The sequence below is a fragment of the Gastrolobium bilobum genome, unplaced genomic scaffold (genome assembly GCF_033153095.1).
Source record: "Gastrolobium bilobum isolate Gb01-03AN ecotype WA unplaced genomic scaffold, APGP_CSIRO_Gbil_v1 utg19602, whole genome shotgun sequence".
NCBI classification, from domain to species: domain Eukaryota; kingdom Viridiplantae; phylum Streptophyta; class Magnoliopsida; order Fabales; family Fabaceae; genus Gastrolobium; species Gastrolobium bilobum.
Genome location: NW_026899845.1, coordinates 24,363 through 35,072, shown reverse-complemented (window position 1 = coordinate 35,072; position 10,710 = coordinate 24,363). Strand labels below are relative to the sequence as shown.

The 10,710-nt window shown below is 35.5% G+C and overlaps 1 protein-coding gene across 1 annotated transcript; it reads right to left on the bottom strand.

Moving 5' to 3' along the window:
* Positions 1 to 8,385: 8,385 nt before the first annotated feature.
* Positions 8,386 to 10,221, bottom strand: LOC133293925 (uncharacterized). The gene has a single exon (XM_061492546.1). It carries the CDS (start codon positions 10,219 to 10,221, stop codon positions 8,386 to 8,388), a length of 1,836 nt encoding a protein of 611 aa, XP_061348530.1.
* Positions 10,222 to 10,710: the final 489 nt, after the last annotated feature.

The window sequence follows — 10,710 nt, the reverse complement described above, 5'->3', positions numbered from 1 at the left end:
ACATACTTTTATGTATGTGTAAGAAAAAAAATTATTTCGTATAATATGAAAAATATTAATTCTCAATTATAAAGACAAAACTACAAGTTAAGTTTAACATCAGATAGTTTTATAGGTATGATGTTAAAAGGATAATGGAAATATATGAACGAAAAAAAAGCAAGATAATGAATGGGATGGAATATTATATAAAGTCGTATTGAATAATTTTATTTTATTTTAGTTGAAATGATCAATTCGATTTGCTTAAAAAGTGAAAATTTTAACCATTAGGGTAACCTAATGATGAGGGGCATGAGGGGTGTTCATTAACCGATTCAAACCGCGGTGATCGAAAATCGAAAAAAAATCGCAAATTTTAATTGGATTATATCGGTTTTTGGATGGGTTGATGAAAACTGATCCAATCCAAACCGATCCAATATATTAATTCCCTTCTACCTACTTGGGTCTTTTTCCTAATCATAGTCCAAAAATTTCTAAACCCAAGACCCATTGGGTATCAACTAAACCCAAGAAAAAATCTAGTTACATCTCATCAACAAAATTTTATCTTTGTAGAGCTTCATATCTCATTGCCCAAAAAAAAAATTATATTATAGTTTACTTATGCTTTTGTATTTAAAAAATAATAATTTACTAAGACAATATATACAAAAAATGTTATTTGCATAATAATTATAAAATAAATTTTAGGATTTTTAAAAAACCGAAAACCGATCCAATCCAAATCGAAAAAAATTGGATTGGATCGGATCGGATTTGAAAAAAAATCCAAACCAAAGGGATTGGATCAAATATTTTTGCTTCCAAAACTGATCCAATCCAGACTGCGAACACCCCTAATCATGAGTAGTTAAGTAATAAGTTGTGTGTTCAATTTCTCAATGTATAAAAAAAATGAAAAATATTTTAAAATAATACAAGAATTCTTCATTCTCTTCCCATCATTTTACAAATCATCTTAAAACTAAAAGCAAGATTAATTAAAAAGATTTACAAAAACCCACATACATATAAATGAAAAAGTCCTTAACCATACCTCTACGAGGTTACTTGAATTTCTCAAGCATAAAGAATCAATTCAACCCAAAAGCTTAAGCTGTTGGGTGATGCTATATTAATAGTTTTATATATTTCAACACGTCCCCTCACACAAAAGTCCACTAGGCTTGAAGGGTGGACAATGCACAGGCCCACCTACCTCTGCGAACAAAGAAATTCCACTTGAAAGAAAGTGGGGAGCGGCGATGATCGAACCCGGGACACGAGGCTCTGATATCATGTAAAGAACCTTGGGATACACCACCCCAAAAGCTAGCTCAAAGGGTGGGAGTGCCCAAGGTCTTATAAACTCCACATTAGTTGCACATACAACTAATGTGAGACTATATATCTCAACACACCCCCTTACACGAGAGCCCATTGAGCTAGAAGCGTGGATAATACAACAGGCCCAGCCTACCTGTGCAAAGAAAGAAATTCCACAAGAGAAAGTGGGGGGGCAGCGAGGCTCTGATACCATGTAAAGAACCTTGGGATACACCACCCCAAAAGCTAGCTCGAAGGGTGGGAGTGCCTAAGGCCTTATAAACTCAACATTCGTTGCTCATACAACCAATGTGAGACTATATATCTCAACACATCCCCTCACAAGAGAGCCCATTGGGCTTGAAGAGTGGACAATGCACAAGCCCACCTACTTGTGCGAACAAATAAATTCCACTTGAAAGAAAATGGGGGGCAGCGAGGATTGAACCCGGGACACGAGGCTCTGATACCATGTAAAGAACCTTAGGATACACCACCCTAAAAGCTAGCTCAAAGGGTGGGAGTGCCCAAGGTCTTATAAACTTCACATTAGTTGCACATACAACCAATGTGAGACTATATATCTCAACATATATATATATATATATATATATATATATGGAATGATTCGTTTACAATTTTTATTTTTATAAATTAAACTAAGTATGATGGTCATACACTCTTTATTGAAGTATGACCGGTCATATTTAGTGTAGTTTGTAAACAAAAATTTTGTAAATATAATATTTCCATAGATACGTGTGTTAGTCAAATTTCAAACATGTGTGGCCTTGTCGACTTTGGGGCTTGGCTCAATGCAAAGCAAAACACGGAGCCGCACCCTCTTCTTTTCATGGAGAAAGTCTAATACAGGATAATTACTTCGCCTCTTTCTGTATTCTTTTACCCAATGTTTTAAATGAGAACAGGGATTAAACCTTGAAAAAGTTCGTTCGTTGAAAAAATCAATCAAATTAAAAAGCTAATAAGAAACTGATGTTGACTCAGGTGGCCAAATCACGATTAAATCCGTCTATAAAATTGATCAAGTGTATAGATCATCAAATTTTTAATGCAATATGCAGTTGAAGTTAAATTTTTTTTCCCTTTTTTGACAACTATACTTTATATTAGGTTTAGAAATCAAGTCTCTTCATAAATTAAACAAAATATTAATACAAAAATAGAATATTAAAATTTTATCATTCGGTTTGAATCAAACTCATCGAGTAACAATGAATGATGAATAATATATATTAAAAAACTTTTTATTTAAAAATGATCATACTGAATTCTACGTGAACTGAACTTTATTTTTCCAACTGTTGTTAGGAATTAGTTGATGAGTCATGAATGGAAACATCCTCATCCTTTTCACGATACATAAAGTGAATATCTACCTACTTTATATAGTGGCTTTAAGCTTTCAGTTTAATTTATTATATTAAATATCCAGCTGGCAAATAGAAATTACAACATTTTCCTTTTCTAAAATCATTTTTACTACTTTTTTTCGTAGATGGGGTTGGATAGCTAGAATCCATGGTCTTTTTCAGTTTTTCTTTAACCTTTTATCATACCTTTTATTTATGCTCTCCATCTTTACACGATTTGTCTTAAAAGGTAGGCCCTTTTATTAACTTTACTATCTTGCTTTCTAGGGACGTATCTATATTATAGTTTATGCATAGTGCTACTTTTGGTCGTGGCTACTCAAGTTATCTTCTTCAAATGATTGTTTCGCCATATGATTATTGATTGCGCTCATAAAACATGATGAATGAATGACATGCACAACAAATATTAAATGCCTTAAAAATTATAGACTTAATTCAAATTTTAAATAATATTAAATTATTTTCATTTTATATCAAAGGAGCGGATTCAGAAATTTTAAGATATCATTTTAATCGTATAGAGAGATTAAATAAACGAGGGCGGTTATATTTATTATTAAAATTTTTTACAACTTTTATTACTAAATCAAATATTCAAAATATACTTAACATAATTCACTAGTTACAACTACACATCAATATTACACAACCTAATTAAAGTATCAAGATATCAAAGTACAAAACTCATTCTAATGGGGTTACTACACTGACCCAGTTCTGCATCTTTTGAGAAGGTCCCTGACAAAGGAAAATTTAAAGGAAGTAAGAATTAGTTTTTATTTTTCATCAACGACCGTAAAGATCTCATTTGAATGGGTAAAATTCTTACCTTTTCTAGAGGATTCACTGCAGCGAGGTGAAGATTGAAGACATTTAGGTTGCTGGGAGAGAAGAGAACGATTAGATTGAGGTTTTCAAGCATTTTTATTTTATTTTTTTTAATAAAACGATGTTGTTTCATGAAATTAAAAAAAAAACACGCAGTGACCTCCTCTGACCCCTCTGACCCGGGAGTTACTGAAATCCGGCCGGATTTTGGAGTCTGAGGGGTCGATATGCATATAGGGTCCAACTTGTGACCCCAACCCTCAGAGGGGAGGGGTCAAGGTTGACCCGGGTCAACCCAGGGGGCGGAGTGAGGTTTTAAAACACTGGATTAACGGAAACCAACTGTGATTAGTTTAGTAGTAAGAGTTATAAAACTTTTCAGTAATAAGGATAAACTCTTTCTTAAGGGTGTTTATTAACCAATCCAAACCGATTCAAACCGCGGTGAGTCGGTGAGCGAACTGAAAAATCGATAATCGAATGAACCGAAAATCGAAATCCAAAAAACCAAAAAAAAACCTGCATATTTTAATTGGATTGGATTGATTTTCGATTTGGTTGATAAAAACTAATTCAATCCAAACCGATCTAATATATTATATATTTATTATTTTTGAAAGATGATAACTTGGAATCTTGTTGTTTTGTAGATTTGAAATCTTGGATGTTATTGTCTTATTAATAGCAAACTATCTTGCTTTAGTTTTTATTATCTATTAATCTATTTTAACTCTTCATGAGTTTTAAGACTTGTTTTAGTTTGAAGATGTCCATTTTTCAGTGGTTTGTAATTTTGAATGACTTTATTTTAATATAGCTAGTGATTTGTTTGGCTTAAATTTTATGTTTTTTTAAAACAATTGAAAACTAATCCAATCCAAACTGAATAAAATTGGATTGGATTGGATTGAATTGAATTTAAAAAAAATTCAAATCAAATGGATGATTAAATAATCAAATCGAAGGGAGATCCAATCCAAATCGCGAACACTTTTTGAGTCTTTCTAAATATAAATACAAAAGTTTGAGAGTTGGGGGGTAGTGACCACGCTACAATAATTTTTTTTTCTATGAAAAGAATATTTAATAAAAGAAAAAATTGTCTTACTTCAAAATCAGAGTATTACCACAGCCTTCAATGAAGATTTAAATAAAATTAACAAAGTTTCAAAAAAAAAAAAGTTAACAAATAACACACTAATTGATATTTACAAATGACATATGAATGAAGGATCTCCAACCATATTTCTGTCGCTACATAAAACAATTGATACTTTTTGCATTGCCTTTAATAAGATTAATGCCACTTATAAAAGTTTTTAACGTAATTTTATCATACCTATATTGGTAACATGTTTTCTTAAATAATTTCAATTTGTTAAATTCCTTTTCTACTTTTAAAAATTAATATGCTTAGTTAATTATGTACTTTTCTATTATAAATTTTCACATATAAACGGATTAGCTATGAAAAATAATAAACAACTTTGATTGCCTTTTTCTCTTGTTTATTAAAAGGGTTAAGAATCAAAACAAAAAGAAGAGTGCAAGATAACATCATTGGAACTTGGGCCTATATAAACAAGCTGGGTTTCTCCCATTTGAGATTGATGATTATGTGATAACTTGGACCTGCACAAGGGTTTAGGTCCCGATGGCTCTGTTTTGGTTAAAAACTGACCCAACACAATCCAACTTGAACTTTGATACTTATATTTTTATTTAAATTATAATAATTTCATTTCATTTTATGATATTTTTTTATTTTTAAGATGTTGTGAAGAAAATAATAAAAACAAAATTTTATTACTATTGTTATTTTCTTTATTTTTTTATGTAAAAAATTGCAAACCCTAATAAAAGGAAGTTTGTACCAAATCAATCATCATTGCTGCATATTTGCATAGACATTGAATGTGATAGAGGTTATCTCTATCTATGAAGGAAGAAACGAAGAAAGGGGTGAGAAGAGAGAAGAGACTCAGAGGTGAGAGAAAAAAATGATTCAATTCTTATTTCAGTTACTTGACATCTGTACAAAGCAATTGATTTATATCGATACACATTTATCATTTCCCTTACACGTCATCCTATACTAAACACCTTGCTATTTCGGTTACACTTCTTTTATTTACAATGTATCTCTAAATCTTAGTGGCTTCCTTCTTTCTCTAACTGCTTTCCTTTCTGCTATGCTTGGCTCTCTTATATCTCCAAGGTTCTCTTCTTCTGTTTCTCCAGCTCTTGCATCTTTTATGTTCCCCTCATCAGTTAGTGTTGTATCAATACTCCCACCATTGAAAACAACCTTGTCCTCAAGGTTGAAGTTAGGAAACTGCTATTGGAGTTCTGCTACACTTTCCCATGAAGTCTGTTCAGCAGGCATTCCCTCCCATAATATCAAAGCTTCAATTGTACCATCCTGATGCTGTCGAGAGGCTAACACTTGTTTAGGCTGCATAACAGGCAAACCACCAGTAAATAACTCTGGCAAGGGAAATGGAGAGATATCATGGTCCCCTTGAAACGGTTTGAGGAGTGACACATGGAAAGTATGGTGGATCTTGGCTGAGGCAGGTAAGGTGAGTTTGTAAGCAACCTTTCCCACTCTTTTCTCAATAGGATAGGGTCCAAAGTACCTGTACCCAAGTTTATTGGAAATACGGGCAGCAAGTGATTGTTGTCTATAGGGATGAAGGCGAACCCACACCAATGTACCAGGTTTGTAATGGACATCCCTTCTATGGTTGTCTGCTTGATGTTCATGAGCTGCTGGGCTTTTTGTAAGTTACTCTTGAGCTGTTGTAGCAGCAGTTGCCTATCAGTCAATAATGTGTCCACCTCAGGTGTTGTGGCTGTTGTGGGAATGTAGTCTAGTATTCCAGGAGGGTCACGACCATATACAATTTTGAAGGGGGACATGCCAGTTGCTGCATGAGATGCAGTATTGTAACATAATTCTGCCCAAGCTATCAATCTGAACCAGTGCTTAGGAGACTCAGCTACAAAGCATCGCAAGAACTGTTCCAATACTCGATTCACTACTTCGGATTGACCATCCGATTGTGGATGGTATGCAGTGGATCTTTTCAAACTTGTTCCACTTAGCTCAAACAATTCCATCCAAAATGTACTAAGGAATATGGGGTCTCTATCTGAGATGAGAGACTTTGGAATGCCATGGAGTTTACATACCATATCTGTAAAAAGAGTGGCCACCTTCACAGCATTAAATTTTTTTGGCAAGGCTCCAAAGTGTGCCATCTTGGAAAGTCTTTCAACCACTACCAAGATTGCTGTGTGCCTATAGGAGTTAGGAAGGCCAATGATGAAGTCCATGGAGAGGTCTTCCCACACTCTCTCAGGTATTGAAATTGGTTGCAGAAGGCCTGCAGGTTTCTGAGTGGGAACCTTAACTTGTTGACAAACTATACAAGAGTTAATATACCTCTTAATATCCTTGTGCATGCCGAGCCAGAGGAAGCTTGTAGAAGCTCTAGCAACTGTCTTTTGTATGCCGAAATGACCACCAGTCAGTGTGGAATGGCACTCCTTCATAACCTTATCAATCAAAGGTGAGTGAGGATCAAGGAGCAATTTCCCTTTTTTTAATACTAATCCATCTCTGATTTCCAAGCCATGATCTGCACTGTTGGAGTTTGTTAAAAGTTGATGGTGTTGCTGGAAAAATGCAGAATGTAGATTCTCTTCCCGTAATTCATCCAAAATATCAAATTGGTGTACTGAAAGGGCCATGAAACTCATGATATCAGGCTGTCTTGATAAGGCATCAACTGCACGATTTTCCTTGCCTGGTTTGTAGACTATTGTATATTGGAATCCCAAGAGTTTGGTGAGGTAATACTGCTGCTCTGGAGTTTGGATAACTTGGTCCAAGAGAGCCTTTAAACTCTTTTGATCGGTTCTAATGAGAAATCGTCCGCCAAGCAAATACTGTCTCCATTTCTTCACTGCCTCTGTTATTGCATATAATTCTCTCACATATGTTGCTGCTCTCTGCATTTTCAATGACAATTTCTTGCTAAAATAAGCAAGTGGATGGTCTTGTTGAAGAAGGACAGCACCCACACCCAAGTCAGATGCATCAGTTTCAACAACGAAGTCTTGATCAAAGTCTGGCAAAGCTAACACTAGAGCACTAACCATGGCTGCCTTTAGACTTTCCAAGGCTGTTTGAGCAGTTGGGGACCAATTAAAAGCATCATGTTTAAGTAAATCTGTTAAAGGAGATGCAATGGTTGCATATCCTTGAACAAATTTTCTGTAGTAACCTGTGAGGCCAAGAAAACCGCGTAGCTGCTTGACATTTTTGGGAGCTGGCCAATCAAGGATGGCCTTTATCTTATTCTGATCCATACTCATTCCATTGGAAGAGACAATATGTCCCAAATATTCAACCTCCTTTTGAGCAAAAGAACACTTGCTTTTTTTGATAAAAAATTGGTGAATTTGCAAAGTATGTAAGACCTGTTTTAAATGCTGTATGTGCAAGTCCATAGAAGTACTATACACAAGTATATCATCAAAAAATACAGCAACAAACTTGCGCAAATAGGGCTGGAGTATGTGGTTCATTGTGGCTTGAAATGTAGAAGGAGCATTGGTTAGCCCAAAAGGCATAACCAAGAACTCATAATGGCCTTGGTGAGTCCTAAAGGCTGTTTTGTGTGTATCTTCTGGCTTAAGGAGAATTTGGTGATAACCAGCCCTTAAATCTAACTTGGAAAAAATTTGAGAGCCTCCTAACTCATCCATTAACTCATCAACAGTGGGAATGATTCCCTTTGATGGTAATGCTATTAAGTGCCCTATAATCAATACAAAATCTCTATGTGCCATCTTTTTTTTTAACTAAAAGGACAGGAGATGAGAAAGGGCTATTGCTATGTTTGATAAATCCAGAATCAAGCATCTGTGCAACTTGTTTTTCAATTTCATTTTTTTGAAAATGGGGATATCTATACGGTCTGACATTTACAGGCAGTGTGTTGGGTTCAAGGTGAATTTCATGGTCTATTTGTCTATGTGGAGGCAAGTCTGTAGGTTCATGAAAAAGTGCATCAAATTCTACTAAGAGTTGTTGTACCTGTGGTATTGCAATCTCTGTTGGTGAATCAAAAATAGTGTCCAGCATCTTCAAATGAAACAAGGATTCCACTTGTCCTGTTTGCTGTATCTTGCGAAATTGATTAAGAGAAATTGGACCTGTATGAGATTCCCCTTTAAGCTTGATAGTTTCTTTATGCCATTGAAACTCCATAGTCAGCTTATTGTAATCCAAGGTAACTGGTCCAAGTACTTGCAGCCACTGAACTCCTAGGACCATATCAGCTCCTTGAACAGGTAAGATATAGAAATCCACCAAAAAAATATGGTGCTGAATTTGGACAGGAACTGCAGGACAGAAGCCTTGACAATGTAATGTCTGCCCATTACCCACCATAACTTCGAACTGTTTGTCATTGGTAACAGGTAAGGATAGTGAAGAAACCAGCTTAGGTTGGATGAAATTATGTGTGCTCCCTCCATCCACCAACAATGAGAACTCAGATTTACCAATATAGCTTGTAAATCGCAATGTTTGAGGGACAATCACACCTGCTAACGCGTGGAAACTGATTTGAGGAATAGTTGTAATAGACTCATCCACATCATTTCCAGGAGGAGAAAGGGAAGAATCAACTAGTGAATGGAATTCTTCGACTTCCTCTTCATCAGGCACAATCAACACATGAACAGAAGCCTTACATTTATGACCAAAAAAATACTTGTCTCCGCAAGTGAAACATAAATTTTTGTCTCTGCGTTCCTGAATTTGGCTTTGTGTTAGCCGTTTCCAATCGGGTTTGAGTGTATTTGTAGTGTTAACTGGATAAGCAGTCTTGGTTGGGTTTGTATTCTGGGTTGTTTTGGAAGGGTGAAGAGGTGTGGGTAACAATGGAGGATAAGAAGAGTGTAATTTTGGGGGGTTGTTCTTTAATTGGATTTTGGACTCTTGGATTTTTGCTAAGGACATGGCATGGGTTAAGGACGTTGGGCGAAAGGAGGAAACATCATGTAAAATTTCAGGTTTCAATCCTGAAATAAAACAACTTACAAGAAAGGATTCAGACAATCCATCTACCTGATTGGAAATTGTCTCGAATTGCTCTTGATACTCCATTACCGTTCCCAATTGAATCAATTTCGTCAATTTCCCTTGATAATCTTCCATTTCGGACGGCCCAAATCTGCTCTGTAAAGCTTTAGAAAACCCAGACCACGAATCAATCACCGTGTTCTTGTGCACCCACTGAAACCAAGCTAATGCTTTCCCCTCAAAATAAAAGGGCGCTATCTTCAACCTCTGATCTTCAGCCATATCATAAAAATCAAAAAATTGATTGATTTTATAGATCCAACCCTGTGGGTCGCTTAATCCGTCGTACCTTGAAACCTTGAGTCGCAAATTCCTGGCTGCCGCATGATCGCGCGAGCATGCAGAGTGGGAAGTTGTCGCGGAACCGTGTGGTGGTGGTTGTTCTCTGTAATTATAAAAAATTGCATCCAATTTACATGCTAATTCTTGAAAACGCTTGTTCATCTGCTCCTTCAAGATGTCTACTTCAGCTTGTGTGTTTTCCAAACGATCATCGATGGATCTGTTACGTGTTTCCGGTGCCATAGTTCGTGGATGAAAGCACCAATTGATAGAGGTTATCTCTATCTATGAAGGAAGAAACGAAGAAAGGGGTGAGAAGAGAGAAGAGACTCAGAGGTGAGAGAAAAAAATGATTCAATTCTTATTTCAGTTACTTGACATCTGTACAAAGCAATTGATTTATATCGATACACATTTATCCTTTCCCTTACACGTCATCCTATACTAAACACCTTGCTATTTCGGTTACACTTCTTTTATTTACAATGTATCTCTAAATCTTAGTGGCTTCCTTCTTTCTCTAACTGCTTTCCTTTCTGCTATGCTTGGCTCTCTTATATCTCCAAGGTTCTCTTCTTCTGTTTCTCCAGCTCTTGCATCTTTTATGTTCCCCTCATCAGTTAGTGTTGTATCAGAATGTAAGGTTAGTTTTTATTATGTTACATTTAAGAAAAAGTGAAGTTAAAAAGTTTATTCTTAAACATTTAATCTTAAATTGTTTTAAAGAAAAAT